This window comes from Thunnus maccoyii, chromosome 11 (assembly GCF_910596095.1).
Source record: "Thunnus maccoyii chromosome 11, fThuMac1.1, whole genome shotgun sequence".
Lineage (NCBI taxonomy): Eukaryota > Metazoa > Chordata > Actinopteri > Scombriformes > Scombridae > Thunnus > Thunnus maccoyii.
The window spans coordinates 11,735,539-11,755,702 of NC_056543.1; the positions used below are offsets into that span (position 1 = coordinate 11,735,539).

Genomic DNA, 20,164 nt, shown 5'->3' on the forward strand with positions numbered 1-20,164 from the left:
TCAACCTAGTAGCCTAAAACACAGTGAAACTCTCCGTTGCCCAAGTGCCATTGCGCGTTTAAAGGGTTAAAAACGTGGACGTATAACTGAACAAAACCTGATAACAGTGACATCAAGACTCTTACTTGTCTCCTGCACGGAGAGAGTAAGACTTCAAAGCTAGATCTTTGGTTTGACTCTGCACGGATGCGCGCCAAACCTGGAATCTCCAGACGCGCAGCATAGGATTTTGCGCACTGAAATCAAGTAGAGCTGAAGAGAGCGCACAGCGAGCGGACTGCAACTGTATCTTTACTGCAGCTCTGTCTGTGGGATACGGGTTCATTTGGCTGTACCTGACATCGACATCATATTAATACAATTACTCGGGATTAAATAGGGGAAAAGATACCTCACAGTTTATGTCGGTTTGGCTTGATTCGCAACTTAGGAGTGTTGTTTCACCTGAAACACTGAATGTAGCCGATTCACCTTGTTTGTAGAGAAATCAAAGAGTCCAAGCTGCTCAGGGAAAAAAAAAATCACTCAACAACCCGAGAGACGGAGACGATTGCGAGGATTTTAGGACACTTTGTCGAAAGTGGATTGAACAAGGATGATTCCAACCGCCTAAGTGAGGTATTACATTTGCAAAACGGTAAGAAAAAGTTCATTATTATCTTTTGAAGATAAGACTCAAATGTCATTTCCTTGGGGTCCTTTCAGATTTAAATCGTGACATTTTCGACTTTTCTCGCAGGTGATCAGAGCAATGTTTCAGCGGCATGTGCGTCTGCCCCTATCCAAATCTTCCAGAGAGGATTTAAGCGCCGCTCATCTTGAATAAGTCGAGAAGTCATCGAAGATGAGAGCTCTGCAAACATTCCTGTTCTTTGTCCTCCTGCACCAGGTGAGGCGTGAGGTGGCTGAATGAGCGCAGCCAGAAATGTAAAAATATGTCTGTAGCCAAGAGGGCTTTAAAGAAAAAGTTGGCTTAAGGTTGTTCTTATGTTTTTTAAATTATTAAAATGTAAATTTTTAAATATTAACAGTTGACCCTTAAAAGACATGAGCTAAACAAAGTTTTATATATTTATATTTAAATTATTTATATTTATATATTTTACCAGTAATATGCAATTTACTGTAGATCTGCAACATATAGCTCCTGCGATATAAGCTGTATCAATCACCACATAATATCAAATATCAATTAAATCAATTCCTGGCATAAGATAGAGTTTACAGACATGAGCAGCAAATGTGTTTGGCTGACATGAACTCATTCAGTTTTACAAAGGATATACTTTTGTGTCATCAGAACCTGCAGGCTTTACAGTAAAAAACCATCTGACTTAATGAACATGAATTTTTAACATCTCTTAAAATAGAGGAAACCTCAACATCTCCACATATATGGTTGTTTTATTTATTTATATAGCCTATTAAGAACATATCGTAGAAACAAAAATAATAATTTTTTGTCCAATTGCTTTAATTTTGCAGAACAGATTGTGACTTTGCCAAAGCCATAATGTATTATACACTATGTAGTTAATTTCCTTAATAGCATCTGAATGAACTTTTTATTCCTGTTTGGCATTGTGACTTTTCCAAAGAAACATTTATAGTTATAGAAAAATGCTTGAATGTGTATTTAAACAATAAAACAACCATTTACATTACATAGTTAATATGAGAAAAATGCTTATTATAGTTCAGAATTAACAATTATTCTTAATTGAAAAGTGGATTTAATGTAGATTAAAAAATCAATTAACCATTCACTGAATATAAACTAGTATTTGCTTGTTTGATTTGCTTGCTGTGCCACCGTGCAAAGTTTATGTTTTATTTCCACTGTGGTGTCTTTATCTTTTATATTATGGCCTTTTTGATCTTGCTTCTGTCACTTATGGCTCAACAATGCCATACAAATACAGCATGCCTCTTCATTTATTCAGCTATATCACATGGATATTTCTGGTAATCAATCATTTTAATAAATTTTGCTTATAGGCTTGAACAAGGTTCAACCTCTGTGTTGAACACCCGACACAGCCGTACTAAAAACTAGGCCGGAGTTTTTAAAAAAAGACAGCTGTGAACAATAAGTGAAAATTGCACAGGTTTACAAAAGCTTATGCTGTTGCTCCTTGATAACTTATACAGTGTGATGAAATCACAAGTCCTTGTGAAATTATTTAATATTTACCAGAAATTGATTGTCTTAAGCTTCTGGACATAATCTTTCCCTAGTCTAATTCTGTTTTGATTGCAGGAATAAGCTCTCCAAAGACTTATCAAAAGCTTTGGGGAAATACAAAGGTCTTTGCCCGCTTTTTTTTTTTCCCCAGCAGCCGCTGATGTTGTCCTCTATAGGTAGCTGAATACAGTGTGGTTTTTATAGTGATCATCCTAGCTTTAAGGGCTCTTGCCGTGATCACATCTGAACAGAAAATGCCATGTGATTGAAGAAGTTCTTCACATCTGTACCATCCTCAAAGAGGGATTTTTTAAAGATAGCCTTGAACTGTGCAGATGTAGCGGCAAAGTGGTGCTGGCTGCTCTGGATGCTGTTGTAATCAGCCTTGTGTCTACTGGGAGCCCTGCCTCCAGAGAACAAGGCTGCTTCCCTGGGGAGGCTCTCTTCATATGCCTCACTGGTTTCCCTCCCAGCAGACCCACAACTCTCTGACTTGGGACACATTGGTCCTTATCAATACTCGCCCACCCTCTGCAGAGAAAAAATGTTTAAATACCAGGCCAAAGCTCAGTGAAAGCGTGAAATATGTACCAAAACTTCTTGAGCTACGAACAACCTTCCTTTTTTTCTTCTTTTTCTTTCTTTCTTTCTTTTTTTTCTTACAGTAACTGATCCATAGGATAGTTTAGTATGAAGAGGCGCTGGACAGATGTGGTTGTGTGTGACATGCGATAAAATTGCAAGGCCAGATTTCAACCCGGGCATCATATAGTGTCACAGCATGCATCTCAGCCAACTGAGTCACCAAGATACCCTGTAATATGAAGGAAACATGTTTATTGTTTTAAGCAAAGGGTCAGCGTCTGTAGCATTCTTCAATCTTTCATGCGTGTGGCCAAATCATGCAAATGACACACCAAAACACAAAGACTTTTCTTCTTCTTACTCTTTTAGTCACACACACACACATACAGAAACACTCAGAACATGAATCAAACAGTGAAAATGTAACCCCGGCCCCAGCATCTGTGCCATACCCCAGGGACAAATAAGAGGGTCAAAGCCATCCTGGGAGAACCCATTCTTCCCCATGACATCTGCTGCAGTCATCCTTTGTGCAATGACAGCAGAACAATGTAGATGAAGATAAAACATACTTGAGAGCTCTGCTCTCTGCCATCTTCCCTCTGCCTGTCCTGCCCTGCCTTTAGTCCACAGATTGCATGCAGTGGGTTTTTCAATGCTTCTCGGGATTAAGTGTGAGGAGATGTTGACAAAGTCTATTATGCCTTCGTATCCTATGGCTCTTTGGTAATATCATGCCATGACAAAGCATCTATGTGGCCCATACCAAAAGGATCAGTGGTGGTGTTAAATGTATAGCTACCCCCTCTGTTACCGTAACGCCGCCCGGGGTCAGACTGAGCAAGGCATTTTGATAGAAGGGTGTGACGCATTAAAGAGACAAAGCTGAGCTCGTTACTAGTAAGCTGAACATGTCTTGTCCCCTGGATCCGCTACATGCTTGGAGTTCATCCCCAACTTTGATGTGTACTGATTTAGAGGATTACAAGTGATTTCTCACAGGATTTAGCATTTAATTTGAGCAGTTATTTATTTCTTTATTAACATCTAGTTACTCGATTATTTATCTGTTCATCTGTCAGTGAAAGTGGGAAATCATTACAACAAGTGAGAATTTGAATTCGGTTCGGTTCAATTTTAGCTGCTAATATTGTTGTAAAAATGTGCCAAAGGATTTTTTCCCCACTTTTTTTCTCTGCAGTGCTGGATCGAGACAGTGAGGCTCTATTCAAAGTCAAAAAGGGCTCTGGCAAGGACAACAGTTTTATCCCTGTCTTCATAACAAAACATAAATTCTACATAAATTCCCTCTCTGAGGGCTCTTTAACCCTTTTCCCCTTCCCCATGCTCAATTAGGTTTGGTTTTATTATTTATTTATTGTATATTTAAAGGCAACTAACACTGGGAAGTGTAATAAAATGTACAGTGGGGGGATTAGGAGCAGCTCTTTAATCTCACGCTTCTGATAATACTGCATGGGCTGATTGATTAGTTTTTCAGGAAGCTTATGTCAGAAAAACCTAATCCGTCTTTGGATTGTGCCAGCCTTGTAAGGTTTTCCGCGCCGCCACTTTATCATGGCGGCGAATTACAGAGCTGCTGGGCTGTGATAAGGTCCTAGTCTCTTTTACAGACCCCACTACCCAACCCCTGCACCCCCCCTTTCCCTCTGGACAATAAAAAAATGTGTTTATATTCTTCACATCCCTGCTCTGCCTGGTCTTCACATCAACCTCTCCCAGGATTTGCCTTGTAAGAAAGAGAGAAAAAAAGAGTGGAACTTAAGTCTTCAAAAAGCCACCAGAGAAATTGGGTGGGGAGCGAGAAAAATATGAGAGAAAATGGCAGGCAGACCAGTAGAAAATTTCTGTGGAAGTGATTAAACATGGATTGACAGAGTGAAGGGGCCTTGTATGCATGTGCTGCCTTCCAGGAATCATTTTGGAGCTTACATGGTGCTGATGTGTATCTGTGCTCATATTGGGGTCACAATCTTTCTAGCCAGAAGGCTTGACTAGATAATCCCTCATAAACAATACTGTCTGTGGCATTTGCAGTCCTCAGCCTGTATGTTGTCTCAGACCTCCAAAGGAAAGGTTGTCATTTCTGCGGGTTAAATCCCTCAAATGTATCTCGCAGCCACTACAGGTTGTATTGACTGTATTGAGCCCCGCAACCTATTCCTTTTTCAATCATCAATCATAATTGTGTGCGTACCAGCAATCAATCCATGATAAAGGTCCTAAAATGAAGAGAATGAAGTTCCAAGTGATTGATAGGTGTGACACAATTGCCCTTTGCATTGACAATAACGCTCATCTGGTTGCTGGATGGACCATTAAAGACTTAAGTCAAACAATTATGAGCAGCACGATTACTTTTCCTCAGCTCCTCCTGTGATGTGAGGTTTTCGGGATGAAGCGAGGTGCTGAGCAGCTCTCTCAGAGCAAGTCGCACCCATTCTGGTGGCTCTGGTGCAGGATCCATTATGTTTAATATGATGTTGAGTAGAGCCGTCATTAGGCCTGGGCATCTGAGGCTACAGCCCTGAATGTTTTATGAATATATATATATAAATATATAATTTTACAAAAATAAGAATTAGAAAAAATAGTGCTGGTCCTATTCATCTGTCATTCCAATCATGCATTAAAGCCATTGAAAATAATGTGATATCATTGATCAAAAATGCAAATATGTTTGGGTCCTCTGTGTTTCATTCAAGCAGCAGATCGACTTCACACTACACATGCGTGCATTTTGTGTGAGCGCGAAAGAGAGAGAGAGATAGAGCGAGAGAACGCGCTCCAGTTACAAGGCTTGTCATTTGTTGGCATCTGGTGGTAGCTAGCCAGCTAATTCACTAAGGCAAGACTTGAAGGCTATGGATATAGAGTAAGAGGCTTTTTCAAAAAGAAAAAGGATGAAGGCAACGAGGCGCAGGCGAGGCTAGAGGAGGTGGAGGAAGAGTTATCTCCTGTTGCTGTAGCAGCAGATGAGTCAGGACGTGAGAGTGCCATTGCCTCATCCACAAGCTCAGGTTGGTGAAGAGGAGGGCTCCTCTCAAAGATTTTTGTCACAAGGCACACCATTTACGAAAACAAGTATCTCCAAGGCACACTTTTACATATGATTATAGCTACTGTATGTAAGTCATCAAAAATAAGACTAATTCCAAGGCACACCTGGCCAGCTCCCAAGGCACACCAGTGTGCCACTGGTCTTGCTAGCCTGCACTCACTGTGATGGAACAGTGCAATAATGATTTGCTTTTGTATAATCTGATATTGGTAGGTGTGCTCAAATCATTGGTCAAGTCTCTGTATAAAATACATTGGTAAATAACGTGTTTATGATCTAATTATCACATCAAAAAATGAGAGACTTGGTTAGATTTTGGTTGGCATATGCTGATTGCATCCTTTTAATGAGCAGGACAGTAAAGAGGAGAGAACAGAAGAGATGAGGAGTGTGACAGACAGATGAGACACCAGAAGAGCTACTGGAGAGGTGAAGAAGAGGAGAAAATCAGATAGACAGCTAAGACACAGAGTTAACACAATTTGTCAGTTCAAATCACAAATCACAGTTCAAAAGGAGCATTTGTCACACAACAGAAGCAGAAGTGGACCAGAACTGGCAACATATGATCGAGCATATGACTGCTTCATCAACGTCAAGGCTCTTATTTTTTCTTAGTTTTACTGCTGCTGCTGAAAATAAAAATAACAATAACAAAGTTGAATGAGAACTCAGACTGCACTCATTTTGTTTATTTTGATTTCATGTCGCCAGCCTACACAACTGACCGGAACCTTTTGGAAGAACACATTGTCTCACATCTTATATTCATTTTACTCTAAAATAACTTATAAATAATGGTGCAATTATCAGCTGAAAATCTTAAGATTTCTGGGCTGGGCTAAGCCCCCAATGTTTCAAGAGCCTAACAACGCCTCTGATGTTGAGTTTCCTGATCTATCTGGTCCACAGCTATGAATTTTTATGGGCGATGTGCAGCCTGAGGCGGTGTTAGCTGGAGGCTCCGCTATCTTATAGCATTGTCATTATCGCTCTGCAGGGTCAGGAAGATCCAGCATCCTCTGATGCACAACTTCAACTTTTTTACTGTCTGCATTGCCTTTCAATGCTGTGCTGCAACAAAACAAAATGTAGACAACAGTTCATATAAAGCAGGTATTTTGTCTAAATCATCTGAGGAATCGTGGTGTCACTTTTTAAAAAAATGTTTGTATAACAATCCAGTATTGAAAACCACATAGTTGTCTTGTTGCTGTACAGCCATGACTTCTCCTTCATGTCAGAACTACCAAACCATGATAAGCTGCGTAATCACATAAAACCATGACTCTAGCTAGGCACAGTAGTAAAGTTTTTGCCTTTGAAGACTTTCATATTTCCCAAACACTCTGAAGTTCCTAATTACCACCTGGTTTGGTACTTGGAGAAGGCAATCACACTACAAGTCAGCGCTTGGGAAAATGATTGACCTCTTTAATTAAAACTGCGTTGCTTTCCTGTAAAAAGCAAGGTGTGACAGCTTTAGAGTAAGTACAGTAAATCTCCTTTCTGATTATTCTCAGTTTTGCATTTCCTCCTCTGCGTCTGGGCTTTGAGGCCTTTCTTTTCAGCTTGTCATTTCCAGCCCTAACAAAGCACTGTCAGCTCCCCTCTGTCTTTGTATATTTCTTGTGAAGTACCTGTCTTCAGAGCTGTTCAGAGAAAAAGGAAGCAACGTTGTTTCTACTCCTGTTTCTTCTTCAAAGGGAGCTGTTTCTGTGAAATCAGCCGCGGCACAATCTGCTTTGAGAACAGAAACATTTGCTCTGTCAAATTCAGTGGACGTACGTTTGAGCAAATCAAGCAAAAACATTTTGAATAAAACACCCGAATCATTCACAGCATGCATTTGAAGAGAGGAAAAAACAAAACTGAAGTTGTCACACATGAAAAAAAAAAAGAAAAGAAAAAAAAAGAAAGCTCAGCTTAGATTATGTTTTCTTGAGGGGAAGTGACAAAACTAAAACGGGAACCCTGAAGTATTAACATGCCATGCCTTCTTAAGTATTAGGTGAGGAGTTTTACAAGCACGTTTGCTATTGTTGTACACAGTAGAAGGTGTTTAAAATTGGTGAAGAGAATGATAATTACACTGAGTCCAGCGTGTTTCATAGAATTATCTTCCTGAATCCCTGCTATCAGGCGCACGGAGGTGTGCTGCAGGTGTCAGGAGCCTGCACAAGAGTTGGCGCTTTGACCACGTAAGGGGATTATGAAACTGATGATGCGTTGAAAGGTAACGCCTGCCTAAAAGTGAAGTGTTCAGGGCTTTGCTGCTGTCACATGTGGCAGGTGCTGAGATAACACAAGTATCCAGATTACCTGGAGGCTCTCGTCCCAGCGCCTCCACGCTCTCTCCTTCTCTCCTAGTGGGATCACTGTTAACACTTTCTGAACATCAGGCATCATCGCTGCATTTAAATTACCCACACCACCGATATCCAACTTTCACCCTCGAGGCTTGCCACCGCCAGGTGAAAATAAAATTACAATGATCTCCTGCAGTTAATTCACAAACTGACAGGAGGCACATTATTTTAAATTGTTACAGGCTGTAAATTCATGCAGCTATACAATTTGGATTTTTATAGATTTTATTGATGTGAGGAGAGCATTTGAATCCATAGTAAATATGGACAAAATGATAAACCTTCTTCCTTGATCTGTTGATTTACTATTTTGTCAGAGTCACTGATGCTTGTCAATATAAATTCAGTTGTATCCTTGAATTTTTGCCACTATTACGTAGATGCTGCAGGTTTTCTTGCTTTAAACAGCTGAAAACAGTCATGGAGTGTAAATTAAATACATTTACTCAAGTACAAATTTGAAGTATATGTATGTCACTTGAGCATTTTATACTGTATTGCAGCCACTACACTATGAGCTAAGCTAATATTGTACTTTTTACTTCATTACATTTGTCTGCAAACTAAGCTTACTAACTACTTTGTAGATCAAGATTTTCAATAGAAATGTAAGTAAAATATGATATAATATATATATATATATGTATATATATATATGTATGTATGTATATGTATGTATGTATATATATATATATATATATATACCCAACAGTATATAAAAAAGTTAGTGTTAGCTGCCGGTAGGCCAGCTACTGTACAACATTAAAATGCTTTTTTATATGTTGATGCGTTACTAATACACATCCAATAATACAATAATACAATATATAATATAACTCTGACAGGAGCCATTCTGTATATTAATTAAAAGCAGAATTTTCACTTGTAATGGAGTGTTTTTACAGCATGATATTGCTGCTGTTACTTATTAAAAGTCCTGAATTGCAGTGATTTTTATTTTAAACACAAATATGACTGTACTAACTTATGAGCTTAAGTAATGATTAAAAATAAAATGCTTCTACAATAACCCTTCAATTCCTGCTGCCTGAGAGTGAGTAGAAGCAATCTGTCTTTAATATTAAAGCAATAATACAGGAGTACTGTGCTGTGTGCATCAGGTGTACAACTGCTCATGTGAAAATGTGTTTACAAATCTGGCTTCCTTGCAATGTTACATTTTGGTGTCTGATTGCCTCCAACCAGCTCTATGTTATGACACAGAAAGGAAATTCTAAGTTTAGTACATTTGTGTTGTCAGTAGATCTGACAAAACCATTTTTGTTTATTCTTTTCCCAGCAGAAAACAGACTTTGTACTAGCTGCTAAGTTACAGATATAAAAGATCAGGCATTTAAGTTAATGTGATACTTTGAAAGGTCTGGGAGTGCTACTGTATATCAGGATTAGAATCCAAACAAACTGTCATTAAGGTCGGAGCTAACTGTGGTATAATTTCCTGTAATCTGTTCTGTTTATTAACAAAACACTGAAGCATGTTTCTACAATTCTGTGTTTGCAGCTTCCATACTGCAGTAGAGATAACTGTGTGTGATTTCTGTAGTTAAGTGTTTTACTTCTTGTAGGGAAATGTTCTTTGATGACACTGAGGACTTCACTATGAAGTTATGGGATTCATACAAACACCATTACCAGTGTATGTTTGTTGAAGCTCAAAAAAAGGTGAGGTAAGGCATTGCTTCAGTCAGTGTCAGTTGCTGGCAGGAGGGAAAATAGAGAAGCCTGTGTGACTTAGCAAGAAAAAGAAAAACACTGACACTATAAACATGACTAATAAGTCACATAATATGATTTATGCTAGCCAAAGGAGGGTTATTTCCTCTAATTTATGCTAATCATAGGATGCAAGCAGCCCAGAGTGACATAATGAGCAGTCAGATAATATTTTGCCACAACATGTGTGCGAAAACACCTCCCAAACATACAGTAGTCAATTTTTTTTAATATGAGAGATGCTGATGCAACACAGAGAATAAAATAGGACTTGTATGGGAAAGACTCTTTATTGAGAACTCTACATAGTGGTGTGCATAGCTATAATTTCTTGGAAAGTAGGCATGATTCAGGGTTCTTGCTCTCTATCAAAGCTTATTGTCCTTCACAAGAGAGGTCAAATGTTGAGGACAGTGTCAGATCAACAGCACTGGAGCTGTTAGGGATACAGTGTCTTGCTCATGGACACCTCTGCAACACGTATGCTTGCTGACATGAGCACTTGACTTGGGTTATAAAACATTCAAACTCATCACCAGGCAATATTGTTGAAACTAAATAATACCTTACACACCTCAGAGCCCTAAGGCTTGGTTTATGTTTTCTGTTTGGATTGATGGAGTTAGAGCTAGTGATGCAACCCCTGAGTTCTTCGGCATTCATAATTATCTCATGACGACTGACTACTCATTTGAACACTCTGTACTTTTGTGGTGCTGAAGGAAAATTCAGCTCTGAATAACAATGAACCAACTGAAAAAGTGGCCGCACGAGCACATTAATTCAACCTGTACAGCCATGTGCTTCTTACTTTTCCATCATTTTGGTCACAGTTTTCACCGCACATTTAGTGTGAATAAAAAAAAAAAAATGAATTTACACAATTATTATTCACTGTGTGCTCTTACACCATAAGTTCAGTGAAGTTTGATGTTCACAGCTTTGTGTTTTTAATGTCAATCATTCTAATAATGGATGCCTCCCCCTCTCTCCACCTGAGCATCTACAGTAGATAGCGTCAGCTCCCTTGTTACGTATTATGTTTCATGGCAATGATGTGACACTCTTCAGGTTTTTTTCAGCACATCTGTCAACAGTAAAAGAGGTGAAGGGATGAGATAAAGCACTGGTGATACCACTGGGATTACTGTGATGAAAACATCAGCATCACTTTTTTTGGAGCTTGTCATACCCTCTCCTCTCACCTGCACAGCATGTTTAGACAGTTAGAAGCTGGTCTGGTGTAAACATACATACATCACCTGATGAGTGATGAGTTTTTGAGGCTTTTGGAGGTCTTATTCTTATTAGGCCCCAAATGTGATTATAAGAACATCCATTAGATACTAGCTGCTCTAAATATTTATAAGACATTATCATTCAACTTATCAACATATTAAAAAATGTGTCTGCTAAATGAAAATGAAGTTATATCAAGTATCAGATGATAATATATCTAGTATGTAGAAGATGACATAATCCACAAATTAAATATTGGATCTATAACATCTTGAGTCTTAAGATAGTAGAGGCTGTCTCATTCTGACAGAGGTCAGGTAGTAATGGCCTTAAGGATTATACTATAGGAGTGGAGGTATGTCACATGCACCCACACACACTAACGGTAGCCATCCGTGATTGGTAAGGTGCCCCCGGTGTGGATTTGCTGTTGCGATCCACCACAGTGCTGAAGCACCTGCCATGTGTTTCCCTGGACAGCCTCTGATTAAAAGTGATGGCTTTGGAGCGTGAGGCTGTTCCAGCGATCAGAGCAGCAATCTATTCTTCAGCAGCGTGTAGACTCTCACTCTGGGCTGCCTAAGCGCCTCCAGGGCCTTCTCTCTTGGAACTGGCTCTGGGTGTGAATCATTACAAATGATATGCCCTATAACATCAGGAGGAAGATGGCTGGGGAAGGATGTGGGGCAGGGGATTGTAGGCTGACAATGGTTTTAATGCGAGTGGAGCTGCTTGTCATGTTGGATGCTTGAAAGCAAGAGGCTGCAGTCCATCTAGCTCCACCACAATCTGTGGTCTAACACTAGCAGCACGGGCTGTGCATCTTTAATACAGCAGGTGTTGTGTTGCAATAGTACTGGGAGAGTATTACGAAAGGTAGTGGTGAAGCCGGTGTAATTTCCATGGGAGGTCCAGATTTTTACTACGTAGAAGCACATCAAGTTAATGAAGCTTCAGACACAGAAAATTAGCAGAGAAATGAATTGCACCACCAAAGTGAGGTCAATTTGCACAGATAAATCCATGAAGAACAGTGGAGTGCATCATTGGAGCTACTCTGCGTGCACTGATGAGCAGGTTAATTGCCCATTTTGTTTATTGTGAGAAAGATGCCTGAAACCAATTTTCCCCAGACGCATATTCCAACCTTATGTGCTGGAAAAAAATCAACTATGGAAAACTAAAAAACAGATTATTTTAGCTCACTGAAACAAGGAACTTGGCAATGGACACTATGCAGAAGCTCTCAATACAAAAAAAAAAAAAAAAGGGACAATAAGAAACAGAAAAGCAGATATCAGCTCACGAGTGGCGGGCCACATTGTCAACTGTGCCAGGTTGAGAGAGATTCCATCAGATTCCATCGCTGCCATCAAAACAACACTGTAGCCTTGCCTGCGGCCCAAAGCCCATCACGGCCGAGTACAATGTCGCCGGCTGCTCACTGAAAATGCATTTTAACGGCATCTCTTCAGATGATCCAGAAGCCAGATGTCACTGGCTTCTTAATAACTTTCTAGAGGCTAGTTCTGGTCACTGTGGCAATTACCTTTATGTCAGGCCTCTAAAAGATATGTCTACCCACGGGACAAGCAGGCAGCCAGTTCCATAATGCTCATTACAGATGAACGTCGAGGCTGATTCATCCTGACTTAGTGTGTGGCAGGTTGCTGCTCAGGCCACTGTCAGTATTTAAGTTTCATTAATACCTCTGGATAGTATTGATTGACACAAAATCACACATACAGTACATGTGCCATAGGGGTAGAACCTTTACAAATGATAATTGTACAATACTCAAAGTGGTTTAGTAGATGCACTGTGGAGAACATCTGTGACCTACTTACATTTTACCTACTAATTTATCCCTTATTTAGAGAGGAAGGTCCTTTAGATACAAATCTCTTTTCCTGGTCTTAGGCGAGATGGCAGTAAAAACAGAAAATTTGCACATAAAATGTATTTCATACTGACACCTACATAGAAATACATGTAGAATATACACATGAAAACAAAAAGCAAATATTCTTTAATATGGGGAACGTACAGCCTAAAATCCTGTTCACACCAACAGGTTTTCTTCAAGGCAGTTTGTGAAAAGACTAAAAGAAAAGAGAGCACAGCTGAAGTAACAATATCTGCAATTCATTCCACACCCAAGGTTCATAAAGAGGTAAAAATGTACTTAGGTGTGTGCACTTTAAGCATGAACTAGAAAAATTCAGTTTTCCCGCCTTTGATGCTGACATCTATACCAATGATACAAATTCGTGATATAGAGTCCAGACACTCTTTTAGGCAGATTTTTTGAGAGTCTAAACAATTTTACAATATATCAGCCAATGTTAATTTTTTAACATGAATGCAAAACCAAAAACGTGATTCCTTAAATTTGATTATTAAAGAATTGTGACCAAGATATGTACTGAAAGGGGCATTTTACAATTGAAAACCAAACTTCCTCTCTGGTGCACAAACTATGTATGTAAATGACTTCAAACAGAAATTACTTCTCATTTATTGGCTGATATTTACGCCAGTATTGATATATCTTTGAACATCTAAAATCAACCGATAGTATCGACACTACTAATGCTGGATTAGACCAAAAATACTGAATATTTATTGATCTAAACTTATGTGTCAGTGAATTTAATATTTAAAATTGACAGCTAACCATAAAATATTTATGATAACTTGAACTTAAGTTGAGAATTTTATGTCCAAAATTGGTTCTTATTTGACAAATAGTGCACTACATCTACTTTCTGCCATTTTCATTGAGTGTTTGAATTTTACTGAAAGTGTAAAATTTGTAAACTATGTACTGGGTTCAAAAATTCCCACAATGTCCATAACACACACATCACTTTTTTGTAATAAATCTCACAGTGCAATATTTTGAGATTTGTAAATACGACACTCCAACTGTCAGTGGTGATGCAAAATGATGATGATTAATACGTGTAATAAATCTGTATTTATTAGTCATTAGACAGAGAGAGAGAGAGAGAGAGAGAGAGAAAGATTTCAGGTCTAAAGGGGAATACTGTATGCATAATAGCATGAAAAAATACTGCAGATATTGAAGATACTAAAAATATATGCATTCAGTATGAAAGCAGTTTTTATGTGGATACATATGTGGATCTCCATTAACATTACTGACATGATTTATAGTTATAGTAGATTTATAGTATGTTTACTGCTGTATCACTACTCTCTACTACTCTTTTATAAGACATGTATAGCTTTTACTGCTGTGGTATAGCTGTAATATCTTTGCAGATGGGTATAAGGTTCATGCATGACTCTGTGGTTTTGTTTAGGATGAACAGGAAAAGGTAGAAGCTAAACCACACAGACAGGTATCAGCGATGTTTGCCACTAGTCACTTCTTTGCCTGGTGCTGCTGAAATGAGGTCTGGTGTTTTCAGCTCCATAAGTCTGCAGTTATTATCATAATAATGTCTTGTTTCAAGTCGCCCTGAAATGCCTCTAGCACAGCAGCACCGATTAACAAATCTTAATTAAGCTTTTGTAGATTCTCCTTCATGAGACCTTGCCTCATTTTTTTCTACAGCGTCTTGTTGTACAGAAACTCGGATTCCTTTAGTCTCTTTTTAAGAGGCACCACATTCGCCTAAATGAACGAGGTGTGTTAGTGTGTGCAGGGAGACAGCGAGAGAGAAAGAAACCAAAGCCTATGTCTCAGTGCAAGCTTTCAAGTTCCCAGTGCTTCATCTCTCTCGGGGCATTTAAGTATTAGATATCCCTCTCCTGATCCTCTCGTTGTCACAGCAATTTCCCCAGTTGCTCATCATACTTAAACTCCTCTCTCATTTCCATTATAATCATCCTATACAAAGCTCACCTGAGATTTACACTAAAAGACAAAATTTGGTTTCACCTCTGAAGCTGCGCAGCACGACACCCAATCAGTAACAGATATAACAGCTCAGGCTGGTGAGAGGATGAGTGCCACGTTTTGCTCGTTCACAGCGGTGAATAAATGATCCTTTTGGGAGTCCACAGTCACACAGGTTTTATGTTCAGCATAGCGTGTTATTGTGATGTTGTAAGAGACATATCAAATTAACAGCGGAGCTCACGCGAGGTATTACTAAGTGGCAGTATCAGTGAGGAAGCACTGCCACTGGAATTAGTTGATTAAATGACTGTGGATATGATGAGCTACACAGAGGGACATTATTGCAGTGTTGCCTCATTCATCCGTGTTTATGGGGAGCAACTGTCTCAATTAAGCATTGTGAGGGCCGATAGATGGGCCAGGCTCACTGTCCGTGGGAGACACATTGATTTCACATTATATATCCAGATAGCTGAGCCATTATGTCCTATTTGCTTCATTAAGGTGTCACTACTGTCTAGGACATAGGAAGCATAGTAAAGAAAAGTTCTAATTGTAAGATAGACAGTTGCGCAGCATTTCATATACATTTACATGTACGCTTTCACATGGCCAAATGAAAGGTTTATAGGAATGTGAGGGGTGTAATGTTGTGGCAAAACAAATTGTAGCAGACAGACCTAGTTTGTTAGCTTTGTACACATGTGCTTCAGTTAGGCTTACAGCAAAATTATAATTAGTCTGGAAGTAGCGCGCCGCAGCTCAGTGAGAATTCAAACAGCCGCTGCTCGGTGCTTTCAACATCTGCTTCTCTCAGTGATCCCTACAACCGGGCCTGGGGAAAGCCGGCACTACTAATTACTAATAAAACTAGCTAAGCTTATTGCCGTGAATTATTAAAGCTTTATCTGAAGTGGACCAGGAATCGCTCCCGAAGCTAAAAGGCTTTGAGGTACAAGGAGGGATCACAGTTCATTGCTGCGTCTGGATTAGCATTTAGCACATACTTTACCATACAAGAAGGGTGTTTTATCATTGGGAACCATTACAAGTCAAAGTTCATGTGCATAGAATATCTAAGAATAGCCCTGGTGATCTGGGACCAGCTCACATGTTAAATCCAGGGGATTTTCATTGTCATGTAATCTGACAAGTCGTTCTAAAATATTAGAAGCTTAATGCAAATGTGATCCCAGCTGGGGTGCATGCATCCAGAATCATTCCCTTATACTGTGTTATGAATTTCATATTTTTATTCAGTTATTTATTTTTATTTATTTATTTATTTATTTTTACCATATTTTGTGCTACAAATGTCTGGGAACAGTTTTATTGCATGCTTTGCATTGCTATTTGCAATGTTTTAAATATGTATTTGTAAAACTAAACATTAATATATGCATTTAAGCAATTATAACCATCAATCATTGCTATTTGTTCTCACATATTTTGGTGTTTTTGCAGTTAGACGCTCAATGTCATACCTTCTTGTATTCAGTATCTTGTAGACAGATGTCTCAATGATGGGCATACATATAAAATCCATTTGACAACCCTTGCTCTTTAGTGGTGAATAAGGAATATTTTTGTTTGACCCACTTTTTAAAACATTTTTTTTAAAAGAACAGCACTTTTAAGACGGCAACTTGAGTAATTCAAGAAATGTCATTATGCCAAGAAATCAAGTGGCTTTTTGTATATTCTCAATAAAATGTCATACTTCCAATTACTGAGCACTCCTTCAGCATCTGTTTGAAGTTCTTTTTGTAAAGCTTTAGTTTACCAAACATTTTTCCCATGGGTACCTTTTCTGTAGTTCAGCGTTTCCTAAAGTAAATCTTAACTTGTGTGACAAGCGGGTGCTCCATGCTCATTGTGGGTTTTTTTCTCTCCAATTTTAGAGCTGAAGTGCTTGTTTTCTTTCCTTGAAGTGCTGCTGTAGCATTTTTACAGTGCAATCGCCAAAATTTAAGATTTCATGTCTGTGAAAGATATCACTGCCAGTCTAAAACTACATCATGCTTTTTTAACATTTTCTTAGCAAACTGGAAACATCAAATACATTTCTGTCTGTGCACCAGTGGGTTTTTTCCTTGGAAAGACCAACCAGAAATGTAGTGTTTGTAGAACAACTCTAAAACACTTCGGTATAGGTTGCATAATCATCATGTTACATTACATAGTAATAGCTTTAAAAGGTTTTATGTCACCTAACTGTAATGCTCTTTTTCTGTCTACCTCTGCTCCATTTTCTCTGAAGGTCACATGCAGGAAAGTGCGTGGAGGAGCCACAGAGCTCATCGAGTGGGGGGACAGAGTTAACGAACAGAAGATTTCTCCCACGGGGGCGAGTCCACAGATCCTCAACCCCCTGCGTTTGTTTGCCAGGGGCTCCCCGGGGTTCAAGAGCAACATGAGGGAAGTGACATATTTACAGAACATGGAGGACTTCTGGGACTGGTTATCTAACCAGACAGATGTTCAGGGTGCACAGGCCAGAACTAAACGCAGGCCCATCGTCAAGACTGGCAAGTTCAAAAAGATGTTCGGGTGGGGGGATTTCCACTCCAACATCAAGACTGTCAAGCTAAACCTGCTGATCACAGGGAAGATCGTGGACCACGGGAATGGCACTTTTAGCGTTTACTTCCGCCACAACTCCACGGGCCTAGGGAACGTGTCGGTCAGCCTGGTGCCGCCCTCCAAGGTGGTGGAGTTTGAGATCGCCCAGCAGTCCACACTGGAGACCAAAGACACCAAATCATTCAACTGTCGCATTGAGTATGAGAAGACGGACCGCAACAAGAAGACTACCCTGTGCAGCTTTGACCCATCCAAGGTGTGCTATCAGGAGCAGACGCAGAGCCACGTGTCCTGGCTGTGTTCAAAGCCCTTCAAAGTCATATGCATCTATATAGCCTTTTACAGTGTAGACTATAAACTGGTGCAGAAGGTATGCCCTGACTACAACTACCATAGTGACACACCGTATTCCTCCACAGGATGACCTAGCTGTTGTTAGTATGCATCAACCTTTTGTTTTACCTTTAAACAATGTAAATGTCAACCTCTAAGCCCTTCGTCCCAAAACACCTAAATACCTGAGACAATTTGCTGGAAGTGCAACTTATAATGGGGTGCACACTGGAGGGATTTGGTGCATTATTACAAAACCTTTGTATATACTGCAGAGAAGTATAAAGCTCTAACACTTCAGATAGTTAGGTGTTCAGGGACTTGGTTTAAGGGGTTGACTTGGGATTCAGAGCTAGCTACCAACCCTGGGTAACTCCTCCCCATCACAACAGCACTGTTCTCTGTAAACCACCGGTAATTAGCATGTTGTCCAGATGTTTTCTTTAAGGCTAGACCATAGGCAAGCAGTCCTCCCAGTTGGAAACGCATCGCCGGCTTCTGTGCCAGTGCTGCATTGATGCTAACATTGTCAAACTATTCCCTCAACTCATTTAATCCTTGTGCCTCACTTTAAAAAAGTTGCACTGATGTCGTTAAAGGAGAAAAAAATGTCTGCATCAAAAAACTTGCATAAAAATATTATATATTAATATTATTTTCGACTTTCACTGAGTTAAATCTTTCAACCAACTTGAGTCCTGATCATCACTACCAAACATTCATTCATTTTCAGAATTTTAGCCATTTAAATGCCAGTTTGTTTACATAATGCCACTGTTTTTTTTGTTGCACCCCCCCCCCCCAAAAAAAAAAAAAATGTAAGGGGATTTTCCCCCCACAGTCTGAGATATGTCAGTGATTAACAACAACATTGATTTTTAGGGCATTTCTATTTTTTGTGCAGTGTACCCTTACTAAAACTGCTATAAAAATACTATATATCAATATTTTCCACTTTCACTGAGTTAAATTTTTTAACCATCAGTCCTGATTATAACTACTAAATATTCATTCATTTTCAGAATTTTAACCCTTTAAATGCCAGTTTTTGACATGATGCGACTATTTTTAAATGGAAAAAAAAAAACACAAAATTGCTATGTTGAAATTCTTTTTTGGATTATCACAGTCTGGGATATGTCAGTGATTAGCAACAACATTGATTTTGATGCATTATTATTTTTTGTGCAGTGTCAGTGCACACATGGATCTTTTCATAATATGTGCACGCTGATTTGTAAACTGTGCTCAGACACTGTGATGAAGTTAGTTTTAAGTTGGATATTCGACAGACATTCACTCCGGATCCAGCGGCTTCTTCTTACTCAGTTTCACGCAGTGTTGGCAGTAAGAGGACGGTTAGCTCGCCTCCGAGCACTCGCTCTAAAACACCTATACTTTCGTGCTGACTTGCCTATATTAGTGAAAATTATGATTAAAGAATTTTACTAAATTGGTCTCATGTAGCACACCTATTTTGATTGCTAATGTGTAATTAATTTACTTACATAAATATTTGAATAGAAAATAATTGCAGTTTTTTCAATAGTTTCCATGTCATGTGACCCAGTGACTCCAAATCAATCCAAATTGTATAACCACACTGGACAGATAAGATACACCTCTTTTTAGTGGATTTTAGTGGTTCTTCTCTTTTATATAAATTACTGTTTTGAATGACACAAAACCATTGTTATTTTCAATTTTATTTGTCAGTTATTTTGAAGGAAAATTCATCATTTATTTTCAATAGCTTCCATGTCATGTGACCCAGTGACACCAAATCAATACTGAATTGTGTTACGCTACTACAGTCCTGTCTCACATTGTTGAAATTTAGTTGTTTCATTTTCATAATTGTCCAACAATAAACAAAATACCTATATTGTGTTTCTCAAAAATGTAAAAACATGTTGTTAAGTTTGCTACAGCCACTTTGCTATGTTGGCTTCTTCTCACCTGTTCCGTTCTACATTTGTTACAATATAAAATAGAAGAAGCACTAAAATCCAATAAAAAGAGGTGTGTCTTATTTGTCCAGTGCAGTAATAATATCTGGTATTGATTTGGAGTCACAAGGCCACATGACATGGAGACTATTGAAAAAAAAGATGATTTTTCCATAAAAATATTAATTGATGGTCCCTATGTGAACCCCCCCTCCCCTTGGTTTTGAGCAAGTG

General features: G+C 39.0%; 1 protein-coding gene across 2 annotated transcripts; it reads left to right on the top strand.

The window, feature by feature from the left end:
- nxph2a (neurexophilin 2a) lies at positions 1-18,763 on the top strand. 2 transcript variants are annotated; one of them, XR_006098671.1, is made up of 3 exons: positions 1-637; positions 740-889; positions 6,207-6,445. XR_006098671.1 is itself a non-coding variant. In XM_042425499.1 (3 exons), the coding sequence occupies exons 2-3, from the start codon at positions 845-847 to the stop codon at positions 18,070-18,072; spliced, it is 792 nt and encodes a 263-aa protein (XP_042281433.1). In that variant the 5' UTR covers positions 1-637; positions 740-844; the 3' UTR covers positions 18,073-18,763. The 2 variants fall into 2 exon arrangements, 1 of the variants encoding a protein (XP_042281433.1); XM_042425499.1 differs by lacking the exon at positions 6,207-6,445 and adding an exon at positions 17,326-18,763.
- Positions 18,764-20,164: the final 1,401 nt, after the last annotated feature.

Excerpts from the sequence above, each read along its gene's own strand:
- nxph2a (XM_042425499.1), top strand. The coding sequence starts at position 845 with ATGAGAGCTCTGCAAACATTCCTGTTCTTTGTCCTCCTGCACCAG. Across the intron at positions 890-17,325 it reads TCTTTGTCCTCCTGCACCAG|GTCACATGCAGGAAAGTGCG; the intron begins GTGAGGCGTGAG and ends TTTTCTCTGAAG.